The sequence below is a fragment of the Labrus mixtus genome, chromosome 22 (genome assembly GCF_963584025.1).
Source record: "Labrus mixtus chromosome 22, fLabMix1.1, whole genome shotgun sequence".
NCBI lineage: Eukaryota > Metazoa > Chordata > Actinopteri > Labriformes > Labridae > Labrus > Labrus mixtus.
In genome coordinates this window covers 12,739,207-12,759,844 of record NC_083633.1, presented here as the reverse complement: position 1 = coordinate 12,759,844, position 20,638 = coordinate 12,739,207, and the positions used below count along the sequence as shown (strand labels likewise).

General features: G+C 40.6%; 1 protein-coding gene across 3 annotated transcripts in view; it reads left to right on the top strand.

Moving 5' to 3' along the window:
• tbc1d22a (TBC1 domain family, member 22a) overlaps positions 1–20,638 on the top strand; it is a 44,820-nt gene that overhangs the window by 10,613 nt on the left and 13,569 nt on the right. The window contains exons 6-12 of one of the 3 annotated variants that reach the window (XM_061029379.1): positions 90–160; positions 3,204–3,332; positions 4,851–4,913; positions 5,384–5,449; positions 7,291–7,405; positions 14,106–14,212; positions 19,315–19,390. In XM_061029379.1, coding sequence (XP_060885362.1) covers positions 90–160; positions 3,204–3,332; positions 4,851–4,913; positions 5,384–5,449; positions 7,291–7,405; positions 14,106–14,212; positions 19,315–19,390 — 627 coding nt within the window. The remainder of the gene's footprint in view (positions 1–89; positions 161–3,203; positions 3,333–4,850; positions 4,914–5,383; positions 5,450–7,290; positions 7,406–14,105; positions 14,213–19,314; positions 19,391–20,638) is intronic. The other 2 variants (XM_061029380.1, XM_061029381.1) reach the window with 2 other exon arrangements.

Below are 20,638 nucleotides of genomic sequence, written 5' to 3'. Positions count from 1 at the left end.
TGCAAATACTCGTAAGGTTTATTGAAGTTTCTGCAAAATGTTTCCTTGGTGAATCTCAAATTGGACCCTCTTGTGTTGTTGTTTTTCAGAGGAGCTACGGAAACTCAGCTGGTCGGGAATCCCAAGACAGGTCCGACCGATAACGTGGAAGCTGCTTTCAGTAAGTTCCCTGTATATCAAACACTGCAGCACACATACTGTACTGGGTTCTGTTAAACAGTCGCCAAAACATTCCCATACAAACACAACTCAAACAACAAAAGATTATCTTACACGTCGACCTTTAAGTGAAAACAGATTCAGCAAAGTAACATATGGTGGAATGCACACATAGATCATACTGCACGATAATGCACATCACAGAGCATCTAAGGCACACACGCACACAAACTTGTTGTCAAGTTATCTTGCCCAACCTCCTCCTTTAAGACAACACTCTGCTTTTGTTTTTGTGATTTCAAAGTTCAGTTGGTAAAATGAATGGCAAGGCAAAAATAATGTATTCATGAGACACGCAGTTTGTTTACTCATTAAGCCATTGTACAGCTTTTAGTCTGTAGAGAGAAGACTGTCTCTTTGAACGGCGTGACTCTCCCATTAATTACTGCACAGTAGCTAATGTGGCGCAGAAAAGATGTCATTAAGAGTGTGTGTGTGTTTGGCTGTGTTTAGTATTTGGTGTTGGTTTTGATGCTCTATTGAAGTAAGGGCTCAAACTGTTGTTTGAAGTTGCAGAGCATTGGCTTCAGTGTAGGGTAGAGGTTGGATTCTTTGCCCCCCCCCCCCCTCTTTTTTTTCTTACCACTGTAACTTTTGCTGCTTTGCTAAAGTGCTCATGATGGATAGGCCGGATCTTTGTAACATAACAATAAGGTCTTTTACCTTCTTTTTGTAACATAACAATGAGTAAGGTCTTTTTACCTGCTCTTTTGTAATGTTAACAGACAAAGAGTAAGGTATTTTACCTGCTTCTTGTAAAGTGTCTCGAGATAACACTTGTTATGAGTTGACGCTATACAAATAAAAATTGATTGATTGATTGATAAGAAGCCAAATCTATGGACATTGCAAAAAGTTCTAGTTGTTTTTTGATGATACTGGTTATACAAATTTTTGACGGTGTAAAAACACAATATCCATATCTAAAGTTTACTCAGCCCCACTATTATTGGTTTTTTATTCAATTTTAGTTTCCAGGGCTTCATGCAGCCTGAATTATCCCTGGTTGAGATTAAGGTGGAATGTGGGCTGTGAGATGACAGCACTCATATCTTCTGAATTGCTATTACACTTGACTGCATTCTCTGTCTTGTTTGAGGTATGATTTGGCTGAGAAATGGATAGAAGGGATCAAGCTTGACAAAACATATCCTTTGTCTGGCACCCACACGCACACACGTATACACACATTCCGGCCCACAGCCCACACTGTATTCAATAAACTTTGCAGTGGTACCTTGTAAAAAAAACACTCCAATGGTGTCCCCGGTGCCCTTCTGCTGTTCGCCAGTGAGACCCAACTTATTTGATTTTCCCTCCCCTCCAGCAGTAACGCTTGAGCCATGCTCTCTGACAAAAATGAGGAAAGAGTTTGCCCCACTGAGGAAGGATAGAGCTTGGTAATGCTCCTCCAAATGGCCCGTGTTTACCACCACATCCCAGAAATGTCCATAACTGTCTCTACCACTATTAGCTTTGAATAAAATAAGTAGTCAGACAAAAGAAGAAACCTTGCTGAGAGGAATGGAGCCATTTCTTGCCTCATTGGGTATTTCTCTTTATCATATTCTCTGGCACTCTTGCACCAGCAGTGTGCACCAAAAGCCGTCTGCCAGGCCAGCTCGCCTTATTGTTTGTTTAATTTTGCTCGAGAAATGGTGTTACAGCAAAGTCTTGGGGAGCAAAACTCAAATATTCCCCCTCCACTTCTTTCAACTATGCCACCCAGCCAATTCCAATCCCAGTAGGAAGCGCCCAGACAGGGAAAGTTGTTTGGTGTCATAGTGAGGATATGGGGTCAAGTGTGAGCCATAGGTGGAAACGAATCCTGGCCTCCTTCTTAGTGGATTCCACCTTTCTTTTGTAACCGAGCATCCAGGACAGTGCGGTGGATCCTAACTGTCATTCCTGTTAGCTCCCCAGAGAGCCTTGGCCTACTGGATCTGTGTTTGAGCACAATTGCCCGCTGGATCATGTTGGATGTAGAGTGGTGGGAGAGGAGAAAACTAACTGGCTGTGGAAATACTGATTAGGCCAAAGGGTAATTTGATAAGTATCAATCAAGCTGTTACTTAACAATAGAACACATAATTACATTTCTTGACAGAACATTTCAATATTTTTGAATATTTTCTGATGTGAAGGAGACCACATGCTCAGGGTGGCAGCATACAGTTGGTAAAAACACGTGTTCATTTTCAGTGTGTGCATCTTACATGAACACATCCAGAGATCTTAGAAGTCCCATTCGAAGCTGTTGCCATTGTACTGAAATCTTTGGTTTGTAAGTCTGTGGAAAACACATACTCTGCATTTAACCTACTCTGACTATTAAATAATGGTTTCCTCAAAAGTGGAGTTTAGTGCAAAGCAGCTGCGCAAACTGCTTACAGGGCAGAATCAGTTCCTCCTTCAGATTATAGAGCAGACTGTTACTGTATAACTGATGAAATATTTTCCTTTCATTTCTTTTCTCAAACTCTAGGGCCTTGATTGCAAAGCATTCTGTAATGGAACATTCACTGCATTCACATGGCCTGATGAATTCTGGTTATCATATGAGCTCAGCGGTTCAAACGTTATATCAGGATCAGAAGAATTATCAGAATTTTGAAATCCACAGGGTGGCAGTCTTGCTCCTTTGGGAAAATCTTATTTAGCTTAGAGCCTGTTCTACGTGTTTGTAATTAATTGAACTGTTAATGGTTGAATATCCAAAGTTGCTTGGATGTGCTCAGCTCAATAAGATAATTAATCTGAACTATTCATGGATTGCTCAAGTGTTCATTAAACAAAGATATTCCAGTTTGTTAGAAGAATGAGCTGAACACAAAACAAATGGGGAAGAAGTTTGTACGGCCTTCAAGACGAGAAGCAGCTCTCTGTAGATAAACAGATACAATTATGCTGAAAACCTTGATCAAAGAATAAACCGATTCCTCATTTCTTGTGTCCTTTTCCTTTTGTCTCTCACTTTGTCTTAGGGTTACCTACCAGCTAACGCAGAAAGAAGAGAAAGTGTCCTACAGAGGAAGAGACAAGAATATTTTGGCTTCATCCAGCAATACTATGACTCGCGCAATGACGAGCACCATCAGGACACGTACAGACAGGTAAACCCCCGCGAGACACACAAAGCCATGCTGAAATCTCACATAACTTGGAACATAGACAGATGCAAAACAAGGCTTAATGTCCCGAACAGAAGTGATTGTTGTTTTTTGGGGGCGGCTGTGGCTCAGTGGTAGAGTCGGTCCCACAGCTCCCGCAGTCAAAGTGTCCTCGGGCAAGACACTGAACCCCAAACTGCTCCCACTGATGTGTCAGCAGCGTGTGAATGAGAATGACTGCGGTTAGTAAACACTGATGGGCACGATACATAGCAGCCTCTGCCATCAGCGCGTGAATAGGTAGGTGTGACCTGCGGTGTGAAAAGTGCTTTGAGTAGATAGATGGCTGGCAAAGCACGATACAAAGTAAAAGTCCATTTACCATTGACCTTTTTTTTTTTTTTTTTTTTTTCACCCATGTATTCATGCAGATCAAAGTCTGGAGACATGGCTTTCTATACATGTTTGTGTATGTGTGCTTCTAATAACATGTTTTTTACAGGATTTGGCCTGGCAGTCAGGATAACTCAAACCAGTCATATACCCCAGTCTGTCTTTTGGTCTGTGTTTCTGTCTGTTACCCCCCCCCCCCCCCCCCCCCAAAAGTTACCTTTAATATGAAAGGAGAGAACTTCTCATATAAACTATTCTTCACTGTGAAAAAGAGCTGGTGTTATTTTGATGACATGGCAGCACATGTTCATATCATTCTCATGTTTTGTCTTTGTATTGGTCTTTGTTCATGTGTGTTCATCTTGAGACCGTCTACGCACTCCATCTTTCTCCACCGTTTGTGTCTCTTCTCCTATCTGTCCATCAGTCTCTTTCATATCTCTGTGACTGCTGTTGGTAACTTGCCTAAACAGCTTGTGTGCGTAAACATTTACATACGGATGTAGCTTATGGAGGAGACCCAGCTTGCATGGCAAGCTTTTTGAAATACTACTGCCTTCCTAAACACACACACAGAGAGAACGTCTGTAAACAGAATCTAGCTTTGCTCTATTTTAAGCTATCAGAAGATAAAATGAACGTCCTGGTAGTTTATTGGTTAACAGGAGCTGGAGTTGTGATAGAATTCTACTGTAAAATCTTCATGAAACCATTTTCGGCCACCAGAGGGCAGAACAACTTCAGAAATAAAACACATGTACATTTACAAGAGAAGCAGATCATGATGGTGTTAGGTTGAGAAGCAGCAGCAAGCTAGCAGTAGATACCTGCCGTTTCATTTGGGATAGTAGGAACTCAAAACACAACAGTCAGCAAATTAAAACAATGGACTAAATGCGCCTGCAAAATGCAGGGTATAGAGGGAATGTTTTCAGCCCGGTCATTATTGTGGCTGTTCTCACTGACATGTTCCTTTTTCACCTGAGGCTTCTGTTTACTAGCTGACATATCTGGCCAAAAGAGTTTTAATGAAGAACAAGGGGACATCTACATTGGTACCCTTGTTTTAGTGTGTGTGTGTGTGTGTGTGTATGTGTTTAACACATTTTTCTCCCATGTTGCTGTCAGATCCACATAGACATTCCTAGGATGAGTCCTGAGTGTTTGGTGCTGCAGCCAAAGGTGACAGAGGTAAGGTGGACAGAGCAGTACTGTGAATACAGTTCCATCCCAAGTACTGTCCGTCACAAGCCACACACGCTCTAAAGACAGTCTGCCAGTCCCGTCTGAACCACTTTAGCTGGCTTTGCTCCAGCTGCCGTCGTGCATCCGTCTGACTCCCTTCTGACCAATCTGCCTGCCTGTCATTTGTTCATCTGTGGGGTAGACGATCTGAAATGTTGTAAGTGTGGTCCCGCTCAAATATACTGTCTGTACTTTCAAGCAAAGAGAGTTACAACTCAGTCTTAACTGGTAAAGACGGGACCACACCTACTATCTTATTTCAGAAAGAGTAACCCCCGTCTGCCTTCAATCAAGGACACCAATCCACTAACTGTTGCTCTTCTCAGCCTTCATTACTGTCTGTATTTGCCAGATCTGTGCTAACCTGCCCGTTGCTTCAGTGTTTGTCTTTTTTCTCCCTCTTTCTCTCTCTGCAGATTCACATTGACATACCGAGAACTAATCCCCTTATTCCTCTCTTTCAACAAGCTTCTGTCCAAGAGGTGAGACAACCCCCCCCCCCCCCCGCACACGCACACACACGCACACTATTTGGGTCTAGATGCAAGTAAAATGAGAAATCATAAAATTAGCTGAAAAAGGTAAGTGCTGTTTGAAAGCGTGTGTAAACTGTATATGTTTTAAACATCCATCCATGAGGAGGGAAAAAGATGACTTCTGATGTTATTTATTTATTTTTCAACCCAGTCAGAAAAGTTCCATAATTAGGTTCAGGTTTGAGCCCTGGAGCCTCTGACCGGCCTGTGTTTTAACCAACCAATAGGTGAAGGCGATAACACACATGTACACTCCTGAGAAAATATAACATAAACAATAAAAAAGAATACTCTGCAGTGCAATACACACAATCCAACACACACACACCTACACACACACAATTAAAAATGTAGAAGGGTGCCTCTTATCTGAAGTTTGTATGTATTGCTTCTGTGTACGGCCGCTGTATTTCTCTCCTCATCTATTTTTTCCCCCTTCTTCTCTATCTCATCCCAAATCACCAACGTTTCCCTCTTTGCATGCTTGATAAATGCATCCAACATAAATTGAAATACTCTATTAGCTTGCCCCCATATATTTAGCTATGGAACAGACGTCAGTGCACCTAAAATAGAGTATTAAAGTTTAACAGTTATACTTTATGTTTGGTACGGTAACCAGCTGAACGTCACCTTGTATACATATTCACTTGTTTGTGTTTGACTGCGACAGCTTGTTTGCTCGATGGGGCTTTGATGAGGAAGGAGGTGCGAGATTGAAACCAGGAGAGAATTAGACGTTTTCAAACTCGACTACCTAACATTTTCCAAGCGATGCAATTTCTGTGGCCGTGATTTCTTTTAGTTTAAATAAAGAAAAATGGGTGTATTAAATAATTGACAGAAAACATGACATACCCTCCCAAATAAGGAAGTGTCGGAGATCTGTGGTCAGAGCAAGGTGTGAGAGAGTTTGTGGAAGTTTATGAGGAACTCCCTTTGATCCCCAGGATAAAGAAACACGATTATTCAAACTTCCCCTTATTCATTTGGGCTTACAACATTAACAGCCATCCATGATGGAGTTTATCGCGGTGGCGGCCGGCTTGTCAAATAAACACAGTGGTTCCCACTCATGTTTTCATTCATTCATTCATAAAATGACTGCGTGCACAAGAGAGCGAGAGCGGGCGACAGAGACCTTGCAGAGTGCTGACGCGCGAGGACCTCACGGCTCCCGTTTAACAAATAAAATAAAAAACTTCCCTCTCGACTCCTGTGAAGGGATAAAAGTGCAGAATCACATCAGCAGAGAGAGAGAGATAGAGGGAGCGATGAAGTCCACTGTCTGTACATCCCTCTTGTATATGCATCGCTGTTGCGGAGAGCTTTGTGCAGTGACATGCGCACGTTACCACGTTAAAAAACAACAACAACAACCTAATTGACATTTAAATGGTTGGCGATTTTAGCAAACGTTTAGTGTTTTTTCTAAACATTTAGCGTTTAAACGTTAATCCAATTTAATCCAGATTTATTTTAACCCCAATTCTAATGACATAATGAGGCCTTCTGTCACTTTCAACATGCATGTTTGTTAGAGATCCTTTTTTGAGGGAAATGTATTGTCAGTTAATGATTCTTTTATTTGAAGGGCATTTGACTAATTCAGAGATCGAAAGTTATTTAATTCTAAATGTCGGCTTACTTTTCCCCTTCTTTGTTTCATATCACTGTTAATCGACTGTGTAGTTGTGGGTAACCTGTGTAATTTATAAATTTTTTTATGTGTGCAAACTGCTGTTTACACACTATGTTTCTGTGTGTTTGTGTGTGTGTTTTGAAAGATTTTTGAGCGCATCCTGTTTATCTGGGCCATCCGCCACCCAGCCAGTGGCTACGTGCAAGGCATCAATGATCTGGTCACGCCATTCTTTGTCGTCTACGTCTTTGAGTACATCGGTGAGTGCCATCACTCTCTCCTTCTCCTTTTCAGTTAAAACAATTAAATGTTTCCTTTGATGTGCTATTGATTCAAGGATCAGTCTACATTTTTAAATGCACATCTATTGTAAGTGCTTCTATAGCAGTACATACCTTTAAAGCTCCTAACACCTTGGGTCCAACACTATCTGAAGCAAAAATACTTTTTGATATACACTGGGAACTCTTTAACGATTCTTGGAATCACAATACAGGTTCAAAGAAGCTGAAAAAATAAACAAAAGCAGCCTTACATCTGTTTTATTGATGATGTAATATGATTGAAATACATATTTGGCAATATAGGAAGGACATTCCAGGCTGGATTAGAACCCGGCAGATCATGTAGAAATGTACATTTCTATTTTCTCTTTCATTATTATCTGTTTACCGAACTAACATGTTTTCTCTCATCTAATTAAAATCAGTTGAAGGCCAAGAGATCTTTACAGTAGCCTTGGAAACGTACAAATTTGTGAGTTCATGTTTTATTTAACAGATGTGTCTTGTTTTTCTCAGACAGATGTCAGGCTGGTCTGATATCTGTAAGTGTGATAACAACAGTGTTTCATCACTGATGACATGTCAAATGACCATGGATAATATGGAACTAGAAAGGAAAAAGATGGATCTTTAAAATAGCCGGATCTACTGTATGTTTATTTTACACTCAAAGAAATAATCCATTCATTTGAAAATTTCAATTTCTAGCAGTGGTGGAAATAGTTACCTAGACATTTTTACCAAAGAAGAAGTAGGAATATGAAAGTATTTTGTAATAGTTATCCCACACATTAACAAAAAGGTACAATACCCTCCTCCGTTATCCAATGAATATGGCAACCTCCGGTGTTAAATAATAAAGCCGTTGCAAAAGTTTAAAAAACCTGCAGTTCCTCGAGTGTCCACTTGAGGCTGGCTGCAGAAGCTCCAGAAGTCACATACACACCCATTCAAAAATTGCTATTTTTACAGCAGAAATAAACATGTTTACAGCCTTGTTCAAAAAGAAAAAAAGACACATACACAGGTTCTGGTGTACAGAACAACCTAACAACCTTGGTCTAGCATTGCAGGGCTTGTTCAGCTGCCATGCGCTCCATTTACTTGTTCATTATGCAACGTGGAGTCATGGTGCAACGTATTAACCACTCCGACATCTCAGCATTTTCCTTACTTCCCCCTTTTCTGTCTGTCACAACTTTCATTAACACCTGAGTGTTAATCCAAATTGAAAAGTTCCAATTGAAAAGTTCCTATGGAAAAGGTCTTTTGATGCTGTTGAAGGAACAATGCCAGTAAAGTTGTTTTTGTATCCACCTGGACCGTTAAGCAATCTAGCAGCCCTATCTTGTGTCAAAGGAGGAATTGATTTAGTGAGTCTGTCCTTCTTGTTCTCTAACTGTTAGGCATTGCTACGCTTTTGTTTTCTCCCTATCTCCCAAAGTGTTTTCCCTCTCCCATTAGCAGACAATAGAAGTGATCTAATCAAGGGAAAAATGGGCCATGACTGGCCACAGATCTAGCCAGTCCCCCTTTAATTTGGTGAGACTATTGATCTTTGAATGGATCCATAACGTAATCTGCATGCCAGTGTCTTAAGTATGGATCCACTCTGAAGGAAGATGAGAACGAGGGAGCAAGCTATTGAAACAGAAAGGGAATCAAATTGTGTGTGTGTAACAAAATTCAGAGTTAAGTGTTTGACAACTAGGCATGGAAGAGATCCACAGCTATACGACAGATATAGATGTTAGACAGAGTATTTCTTCTTTCTTAGCGGATTCAAAGGAAAAGGGTGATGTCATGGAGAATGACAGACTAAGAAATGGGCAAAACAAAATTTGAAGTGAAAATGGACCAGCTGTCAAGGAGCAACATAGCCCAGTCAGGCCTTCCTCTTCCTATCCACTAAGAGATGAATGGTCTATCACTATATACTTACTACATTGTACTGCTCAATTTTATGAAAAATCCAGCCATCAAGTGTTTCGTGTGTTTCTTTAAATTCCTTTTTACAATATACTTATCCAAATTTACCGGTACTCTAACTCAAGGAGTGACATTTTGTTCAAAATTTCTGATATCAGTTGCAGTTTTCTGACATGTAGAACTTCACCAGGATAGTTTTTTTTTAGTAATTGACTAATTGTTATTTTTAAGCCTTATAACAACAAACCCTTCAAATTTCCTTATTTTGTTTCAAAATAAAAGCAGGCTTGTGTACAAACAGGAAGTTAAGTACCCTTACCTTAAGACAGTCAAAAGTCCAAAATAAGAGCATAACAAAATCATTTTTTTTATTATGCCTCTTTATAACATAGGTCATATGATGATGAGTGGTGACAGGCATCACGGATCTCAAGGCTTGGAGGCCCCCCCCCCCAAAAAAAAAGAAAAAAGAAAACAAACACATTTTCCTACTACATACACACATTGCTATACTTCCAAAAATCAAATACAAGCAGTTCAATAAACCTGAACTCTCTTTTTATTTAATACGTGTTTTTAAATATTTAAAAAAACAGACAAAACACAACGTAAATCCTTTTGTGAATAATAAGTCTGCTGTGCTCTACAAAAACATGTCACCTCTGTGCCCTCCCACCCTGCAGCGTGTGGTGTGTGGGTCAGACAAAACAAATAGGAGGAGTGTGTTTAGAAACTGAACTTCTGTTTTTGGACCAAACACAGCGCTCTGTAACAGAATGTGTTTGTTTAGGTTTACAGCTGTAGACTACAGCCCTACCCTAATATAATGGTAGGGGAAACACTGAGTTGTGTAATTTGAACCGTTCATGTTCTGGCCTACACTGTCAAAATGACCTTATAAATCAGTAGTGTCTAACAGTAGAAAATATATTAAGCTTGAATTTAATAACTATGCATTATGTACATCAAGTTTGATCTTATTCCCATGTCTTACCATAGAATCTCTCGCTCCTGCTGAAAAAAAGCAACAGCGCTCTGAACTGATCAAGAGAAATCGTTCTGTCAAAAAATTATTAATGTTCTGTGAATAATTGCAGGGGTTATTGAATATTTTTAGATGAAGTTAATTACTTGACTATATAAGGCAATCAATTGAATCTCTTCAAAGCCAAGAGACGCCTCAGCTTGCTCCCAGCTTCTATTTCTTCTTCTCTCTTTTTGATTTTGGGGGGTGGGGGCCGTTTTATCAATCAGTCACCAGCGAGATGTGTTCCGCTTTGACCTGATGCAATTGGAGGCAATTGAAACAGTCATCTTACCTGCTCTGCTGCAATGGCGGTGTGTTGGGTTACATCATGACTTTGTGTAGTTACATGTATGTACACGCATGCACCAAGTCCCAGGCAGACAATAAACATAGCACAGACCCCTGCACACCTCTCAGATATGTTTGCAGGTTTAAAACAATGAAGTCATAGTCAGACTTAATAGAAAGGCTTTGGACACTTAAGAATACCAAAACATGTTTTTGTAACAGGGTCAGACAATATGGTGTCTCTCTCACCATTCTCTATTATGACTGTCGTGTGATCAAATGTGTCAGCTGACGCTCATAATACATGCTTATCACTGCTCCAAATGTTTTTTCCTGCAGCCAGATTAAACACTGATAATTCCTACGATGCATCACAATCTGGATGTAGAGGATTCTTCATCGATGCCAGGACTAAACAGAATTGATGCTGAGCATGGTATGCAATTAGCATCTGCCTCCCTCCAAACGCTGGTGTTTTGTGCAGTGACACCATCTTTGTAGGCAAAAGGCTAAAGAGGAGGGGGGTTCTGGAGATACCTGTTGCTGCTGTGATGGTGCTTTGCTTCAGCACCAGACGCTGTCTACTGCCTGCAGCGCTGCTCACACACTGTTCAGTGGCGGGAATGTTGGTGTCCCATACTGATTATCATGTTGTTGTTGTTAAGGACATACTAAAAGAAATATAAGTGACAATCGAAATTATCTTGCAGGCCAGATGTTAACCCCTGATTCACAAAAAAAAAATGCGGGAAAAAAGATAGAAAAAGGGATCGTGCGATAATACTGCATTCTGCGCTAATGAGCCACCCTTCATTATCGTGGTGGGATTTCCTTTAGTCGCTTGCGTCTCATATTAAAGGTGGTTCAATATGATTGTGACATATTTGGATTCTGCACGTAAATTGAAAGTCATTCGATTCATTGATTTACGGTGAACAATTTCTGTAAATGATAAGCAGTTGGTGCAGAACTTCATGTGATCAAATTGCCTTTGGATAGTGAACTCTTGGTTGAAAGTTGAAACTTGAATCCTTCCTTCTTTTCTTCTTCTTGTGATTTATCTAAGGCCAACAGTGAGTTGTCAAGCAGGACTGTTTTTTATTACAATTTGCTCTCTGCAAAGACACTTGACACACACACACACACACTTCATGATTACATCAGGCTAAACTAGCTCGTTTATCATCTTACATCACATTACCTTGTGGCCCATTGTGGAATAGGGCAGATGGCAGCGCTGGCACGAGTTTGTCATGTGTACTTACACACATGCACGCTCCTGTGTATGTAGACGCCTGCACTCGGTCTCCGGAGGTGTAACCCTGCTCGGCATTGCCAAGCTGGGCCAAGTGCTCGCAGCTGGCAGCTACCAGGCAGTTGGTCTCTCTGGACAAGTTGCCCCCTGCGCCAGGACAAACAGGAAATAAACCCTGCGGCCTGGCAGGAAACTGGCTCTGCAGCCAATGGGAAGGGAGGTGAGAGAGGGGCAGAGGAGAGGGTGGTAATTGTAGCAGAGTTGTGAAATTGCTGTGAAGGAGTAGTACAGGGAACAAGGGGGAAGGGATACAGATAGAGGGGGTTAATATTAGTGCACCAAAAGAAACTATCAGATGAAAGTTAGAGAGCTGGAAGTGGATTATTAAGTGAAGAGAGATGAAGTAGCAGATGTCAAATTATCTGTGTGCTGTCCATGTGCTTATGCCAGTTTGATCACTACATTCCCCTCTGCTGAAGCCTGTGTTGTGTATACACAAGTTTGTGTGTCACTAGCATTTGGCTGTTCAAGACTGAATTTGTTTAAGAGTAGTTTTTTTGTCATCAGGTCCCCAAAGGGCCACAGGGGGCACTGTTGCTTTGTCAACAGGCAGCACTGAGGATAAGCATTCCCTGCTGCATGGCCTCTCCCCTTCTTAGCCCTTCCTCTGCCGTGTCCTTGTTATTGTGATGAGCTGCGCCCAATTCCAGTACAACCACTGGAGTCCTGGAAGTTGCCCCCCTCTAATCGGCCCCAGAGTCGAGGTCAAGGTTTTGAAAGCCGAGCCCGTCATCAAATCTTTAACCGAGACAAAAGACTTATTTGAGACTTTGATACACTAAGGGTCTCCCACAATGCCACAGCAGAAGCACTCTCACCAGCTTGTTAATCAGGAAAGACACCATGTGAATTGCCAGTCTGCATAGTTTGAATCAGTTCAAGTATTCATTTAATGACACGATTGCTGCCCAGAGCTGCTGCATCCCAGAGAGATGTGTATTATTGTCTTCTGCATTACTATGGACTATCCAATTTAATGCTGTCTTCAAATTGGTCATACGCTGGCTGTTTTTGTATCTGCACTGATAACATTTTCTCCAACAGTACAATAAGTTTACCTGATTATAGTTGACATCTCCTGAGGCCAAATTTCAGTCAAGCTAACTTTTTGAGTTTTAATCCCACCAGCCGTCTCAGAAATTGAGAAATTGAGAATATATCTGTATTTTTTTGTGATATTATCAGTTATATGTGGTTTGAAGTCATATTACAATCTGCTATTTGATTCTTTTCTTTGGTAACATGGCTGGAATGTTCTATTCTTGGTCTTATACATACATCACAATCTGCTGTGACCACACATTAGCACAGGCCTTTCCCCTTTCCCTGTTCCTTTCTGTTCTTCATTTTCTCTCTCTTTGTTGATCATTGTTAATCAGTCCTTGCCCATCTCCTCTCCACTGGCTGTCAGTGGCTTGTCAGAAAGCCCGTCATAGCTCATGCAGCCCGTTACACGCTGCTGCCATTAATGACATCGGATGACACCAGTCATTGAAGTCACCGGCTGGTGATGACTGGGAACTCAGTGCACTCTCCTCTTTTATATAATTTCCTCTGTGCAGTCTGCTGTGTTTTTATAGGATATACTGTATCCAACCACGGCCTAAGACCAACTTTATGGTCTATCTGCCAATGACAGGTCAAGCCAAACAATTTTACCGGACAGAATATTTTGAATCAATCAATCTTTATTTGTATAGAGACTCATGTTGAGCTGCCATCTGCCAAAACCAGCAACAAGACCTACATACAGAGTCAATAAATAAATGTTATAGAAGGTAAATAAATACTTCTAGTTTAGTACTGAGTTTAAGTTGACATCATGAATTGTACTAGATTCAACAATAGAGATGTTTATATTATCTTGGGTTCAAATGTGTGGTTTTTTTTTATGATCATGCATTAGTCTTTTTAATCAGGTATTATGAATGACATCATTCTGGTGACTCAGTTCTGACTTCCTTGTTCCTGTCTCTCAGTGATGGTCTTATGACATAGACGTACCATGTCTATAGACCTGGATATTCTTTCTGCCTCTTTGCAGTTTTTTTTTCACCTGACTTCACCACACTGCTTAAAACATATTCTCTCTCTCTTTCCTCTTTTCCTTTCTCTAGAGGAGGAAGTGGAAAACTTTGACGTGTCCAGTCTCCAGGAAGAGGCTCTGAGGAACATCGAAGCTGACAGCTTCTGGTGCATGAGCAAACTGCTGGATGGTATCCAAGTAAGCACAAGTTTTTAATTTTTTTTAGATCAAATGTTGAAGTTTGTCTTTTAACGATATCTGATCAAACCAGCCACAAATAGATATACACTTTTATAAAGGACGGCACAGTGTATTGTTTGTATATATCACACGCACCACACACAAACTACTCTCAATTCTGATATACAGCCTAAACATGATTAAGTTGTTATTTCTTAAGTTTAATTTTTTTTTTTAGACTAGACCCAATATTTTTTTTTCGGTTTGCAAAGTCTGATGCTGGTTCCCCATCTGTTGTACTCTTGCGATGTCACTCAAAGGGATTTTCCAATTCATTTTGTACTGTTGCTCAATTATGTGCATGCTAGCGTGACATGCTACTGCAGATAATCATTTCCATGCACCTGACTGAATGTTACTGGTTCATGTGTTCTGGCATTCACACAGTTTGTAAAGCCTGCAGGATTCCTCTCCCATTATCATCATTACACGTGAAATAGCTTTAATGATGGAGTTTAAGAAAAGTGTTTGTGAAGCATATGCGCTCAATCTCCACATTGATCTATGTCTCCTCCCTTCTTGTATTAGCAATCTGTTCATTTTAAAAGTGGCTGCTTAGGCCTCAAAAGAAACTTTTTTTTTTTTTTACCATCCTCAACCTCTGAATTGGTCTTGAAGTATTTTACCCATATCTTTCTCTCAAGAGTTAAAAGACAGATTGATTGATTGATTGACAAAAGAACAGGTCCTACTGTAGATGCTGTTTGTGCTGTCAAAGAGATGTCACAGATGCTTTCTCCTCATTGAAAAATGCCATCTGTCACTCAAAGCAGTCATTCTCTTAATGATATGACAGCTCATCCGAAACAAGAAAGAACACCCTCAGCCAGAAATTGTCACGAATAGGGAAAGTAGTGACAGAAAATACTGACCTGGCTATCAACATGTTTTATTCTGCTTTAGAGGAAGGGACATTTTTGGCACTTACAAGTCGACTTCATTTTTTGGCTAGAGAAGTTTTTTTGTCTCTGTCAGAAGTAAAACATGGATCATTATGATGAAATAACATTTAAGTAAGACAAGAGGATTGTGGTTAAGGTTTCCTGTTAGTTGTCATATACCACCTCCTAAGCATGTTTTGTTGATGAAAGGTGAATATCCATTAATAATGACCCATTTTAAGAATTTCATTTAGAAAATTAATAGACGACGTGCCGTGTTACCCATGAGAGCAAAACTGACTGCAAAGCTTCTGAGCAGAGGTTGTAAAGGAGTGTGTGTCTTCGTATATCCTTTTTATATATGCAGCAATGTTGTTTCTTCCCCCTGCTTGTGTTTGTTTGTGACCTTGCCTCCAAACTAATTATGTGCAATGTGCACCAGGGAAGCCCATGTTTCCCCCTTAATGCTTTCTAAACAATCTGATGGAGACAGAGTGCCTCTGCACTGTAATTAGTTGGTGACCCTTGTTTTGACCTTCTCAAACCCACTCACGTCTACTATACACTTTAACACTTAACTGAGGGCCTCAGTGTGGGGGGTTCTGGGGTTAGAGAGAAGACGGTGTCTCCTTGCAGTTTTACTTGCTCACTGCCTTTTAAAGCTACTCATTTATCCAGGTATTCCTGAGGACTGGATGCCACTTATTTTATGGTAAAAAAAAAGTGCATAGTAGTTTAATTGCATCATAATGCACAACCACAGCATGGTAGTTACATTTTTAATGAAAAAAAACAACAACTTTCGGTTATCCCTCTATAAACCACACTTGCCCCCCCCAAACACACAATCTCCCAGTGTTAAAAAAAACCCAGTTAAAATTGCCATTAGGTCAGGTTTTAGTATTTCTATGCCCTGCCTCTCTCTCTCACATAAAATTGAACAGGCAATTTGGGCTGTCAGTTCACTACAGCTGATTCTCTATTGAGTTGTTGCTTTAATTGCTTGCACAGTAGCCTCCATATCCCAAGGAGCAGGCTGAGGTAGGTAAGGCTGGACTCAGACTTCAGGACGATCAGGACGATTTGTACTTGATTTCGCCCTTCCCCAAAACCAGGGAAAGGTTCTTGTTTGGGCCCGTGCCTGATGTTCGCGCCCCCCCCCGACTTTTTTATAACATGACGGCAATTTTAAACCAACAAGTATCTAGCAGACTCATTGGCGCTGTCCCAGTAGTTTTAATGCTTCATTTGTCTTACAGCAGGGTGTGTTTGACACTATTGTTGTAGTCAAGACCACACTAACCGATTCCAAGACATACCCAAGACCGGAATGATCCGAGACCAAGCTAAGACCAAGACTTTTAGGGACCGAGAACAAGTCATGACCAAGACAACGACCTCTGCAGTAATTATTCAAATCCTCCTTATTAATTGTAATATTTCACAGATGTAGTCATCTGAAAATACCTCCAGCTGCTGCAGTCAATATGTCCTGTCTTTCACTGCCCACACACAGCCAGTGAGCCTTATACCTGTCTGACCCAGAGCAGAAGGTAATGAAGTCAAAAAGTTTTAAAGGGTCATTATTCCACCAGCACACCCACGAGGCCCCTTACCTTAAGAGCCAGCAGATGAAAATCTGCCTTTTATGTTAATTCTGCAGATACGCCATTTACAGCAGGGGCTCTCAAATGTATTTTCAATTCTAGGACCTAACTTTTAGATATTAAACTGGGCCCTGAGATCCATATTATTATATTTCAACAGTTGTCTTGGCACATGAAATTGTCACTGACACTTTTTTTTGGTTTGTATGCCTTTGTTTGATGAACTGTTCTGTACCACGAGTCACTCTTATGAGGAAACTGCTGACATGACAAAAATTGAATCTACAAATGTAATTCCTTGGTCATTCTTTATTGTGCTAATTTGCAAAAATCATTCACAAAAATATTGTACATTTTGCCAGACGTGATGAACATGTCAAAACTCACACCCGTTCAATGCTCGGCCAAAAGGATTCCTTGCATTCCAAGAGAATATCCTTGCACTGATGTCGGTGCTCGGGCCCTAATCAACAGCACTTAATAAATGTAAAATGCACAATCATTAAATGTTTAATAGCTACTTCTGGCTCTGCAACATGTCTGAGCTGCCTACAGCCCCTTGCACTCCTAGCAGAGTGTGCCTTCTTATTGTCGAGGAAACCATCTGTTTTCACTCTGCCAGCTAAAGATGGGGTCTACCTCAAGTGGGAACAGGGGTTTTCGAGGACCGACGTCTAGCAGACGGTACCCATACCAAACCAGACGCCATGTTGTGGTTTGGTCTCCCCAAGGGCTTCCTACTGTCACCTTGCGCTGTCACTCATTCCAACATCTAAACACACACACACACACACACACACACACACACAAGGCCAGATGGTGTATCTGTTATTTGTTACGCTTGACAGCATGTTTTTATGTTTTTGTATCTGTCTCCCCAAGCCTTATTGATGTTCATGCAAATGAAAGCATATAGTGCTTGGGAACCACTAAGACCTTAACTGCCCCATAGCCCCTCATCTTTTTCTAAAAAAAATTCAATTTTTTTTAAACTTTTGACTCTTTACATTATTTTCCCTCTTCATCTCCCTTCTTTTACATATTTAACCTATGTTAACTTATTTCATCCTGTGACACCTGTTACCTTTCTGTAGTTCGGCTCCTAAGCTTCAGCTAACTTAATTCAAGCAGACATCTGTTATTATCACACAGTTGACTTGTTATTCAGTATTCAACAAATGACACTGCGGATTCCATAATAAGTGCTTTAGTTTAAACATGTAAATTCTAATTCTTTATGAACTCATTACTCTTCCTCCACTTATCATGGCACCTTTTAACAGATCAAGGAGGATAAATCTCAGTGCTAAGCGCTTTAACAAAGTCATTCCGGCTGCGCTCTACAAAGGAAGTAGGATTATGAAATGATGAAATTGGGACGTACGCTAGTTCAGGCCAAACATTAGGTTTATGCTCTATGGTCTACTTCAGAAATGAATGTAAGTAAATGTGAGTGGATGCTCCAACATTTCAAAAACACACACCGTAGTACATTTTACAATGCTCATTTGTTTAAAGTTGCAAATTGGAACAGTACCACTAACAGGTCTGTACTACTAAGCTTGCCTACTAAGGTGAATGCTCAGGGTTGTCTTCCTCGGTTGTTCCACTGATTTGCAATTGAGTTTTTGATGGTTTTAGTGAGAAGCACACAGGGCCTGTCAGGCTAGTGGTATACACAGCTGCAGCCATTTCACAGATCAAGAAAAAAAAGCAACACAATAAAATCTGACCAATCCTTCTGTAGTACTGAAGAACTGTAATTGTCTACATTTCTTTCTAAATTTTATCTCAACCTTTAATCTCTCTCTCTCTCTCTCTCTCTCTCTCTCTCGCTCTCACACACACACACACAGTACACATACAATAGAATAACAGATCATTGCCCTGTCCTTCAGTTTATTGTCTACTCTTTATCTCGACCTGTCATCTCCCCCTCTTGCTCTCTCTCCCTCATCTGTTTTACTGTCTCTTTTTCTCTGCCATACGTGCACATACCGTTTCAGAGCTGTTGTGTCGGCTCTGTCCAACTAGTTGATCGACATCCCGCGCTACAATAGGAGGCAATCTTAGTCCAGTGTTGAAGCCATTGTTATCACTAATAGAACGGGCCGAGAGGTGAGGAGGAGGTATTGATTCAGCTGACTGAAAGACAGGAAGGGAGAGAGAGAATGAACAAGGATGACTAGAACGAGAGGCTGTTGACACCTGGCAGAGGAAGAGAGAAACGAGTGTAATGTTTGTGCGTTCTATTCTTTTTGGTTCATGTTGCTGCACTGGGATAGTTATACTAACTTTCCTCAACGAGGTATCAATGTTCACAGCTTGACCAACAAACCACAAAGAAAATGTCTGATATTCCTGTAATTACAAGATTTTCTTTATCTTCCCAGCCGTTTTATCTGCTCTGCCCTGTACTTCTTCACGTCCCTGCGAGCTCTTCTTCTTGTTATTAACAGTATTCATGTTTGTTTGAAGCATACTTCATTCCTGTATTTTTTCACAGTAGGATAATAAGTGTAATAAAAGTATACAATCACAAATTACATCTGATTTTTCCCCCATTCTTCAGGACAACTACACATTTGCCCAGCCAGGCATTCAGAGGAAAGTCAAAGCCTTAGAGGAGCTGGTCAGCAGGATTGATGGTGAGTCATTAAATGTACCTCTACCAATCCAACCTTTCACCCGTCTTTAAAGTGCTCTCTTCAAAAGATTTTCAGACGTGTTCAAATGTATGCACAACTTTTTGGGGGATAAAATCATTGGGGGGTATATTGTTCAGACATTGACCTTTGCCTGCAAACACATGAGAGAAAAAAAAACACATCACTGTGACACATGGGGCCTTTAAAAGAAAAAAAAGGATAGATGGCATTTTTTTAAAGATTGAATTGAATGCCCGTCTCCCCAGGCAAAAAATTAAAAGGCAAAAGAGTCATCTCTTCAGAGTTTTCTTCATGAAGACCCCCCCTCTTAATTTGTCTTAAAGTTTTCTGAACATATTCATAACTGTCTCCGTTAGAAAGAAAGTTTATATATCATACTGTTGTGTCAGAACCTTTGACAGAACTGAAATGTATGAGGAAGTAAGCATTTGTTTTCTCACCATGATTCTGTCACTTTTTTACGTCAGGTTGTAAAAAAGTGACACTGCAATATTTTAAGATACTCATTTCTCATTCCCTCATGCTGTCAGAGAATTTCCTATGTATTTATGATAATTAGCAAAAAAAAACTAAAGCTATCTAAGGGTCGCTAGTTATGTAAGGCACTCTGAACACCGTCAATCATGCCTCAGTGAAATTTCACTTACAATGCAACTTAGTGTGAATTACAGAGGGTCCTTTGTCTTTTCCATCCACCCTTCCTTTGTTCATGAAGTCAGAAAGGAAACTTTAAAATGCATTGAATGACCTTTGTCATTTTAAAACAACGGTAGACTCCATGGTGACCCACCATGGATTGTGCAAAACAAGCCTCTGTACAATTCTCATGGTCGCAGCTAACCTTGGTGCTGTCCGAACCATCTTGTCACCCGCTCTGTCAGCCAGAGGAAGAGGAGGATGCACCCTCTGCATTTAAATGGAGGGAGAGAGAGTGCATAACTGTGTGTGTGTGTGTGTGTGTGTGTGTGTGTGGGGGGGGGGGGGGGGGGGGCGTGTGTGAATGTCTGAGAAAGTTGGTGTTATATGCAGACCTGTCTGTTTGCATGCTGAGTGTGAGAGTGTTGATGCATTTTTTTCCTGTGTATACATCAAGAAAATGTGTTTTTTTCAATGTTTCAACCCTCCCTCCCTTTAAAAAAAAAAAAAAGTCCTGAAAGAGAACCACAGTCCTTAGAGCCCTTGGAAAGACATAAAAAATGACTTGACATTTTTACTGTATTTTTTTTC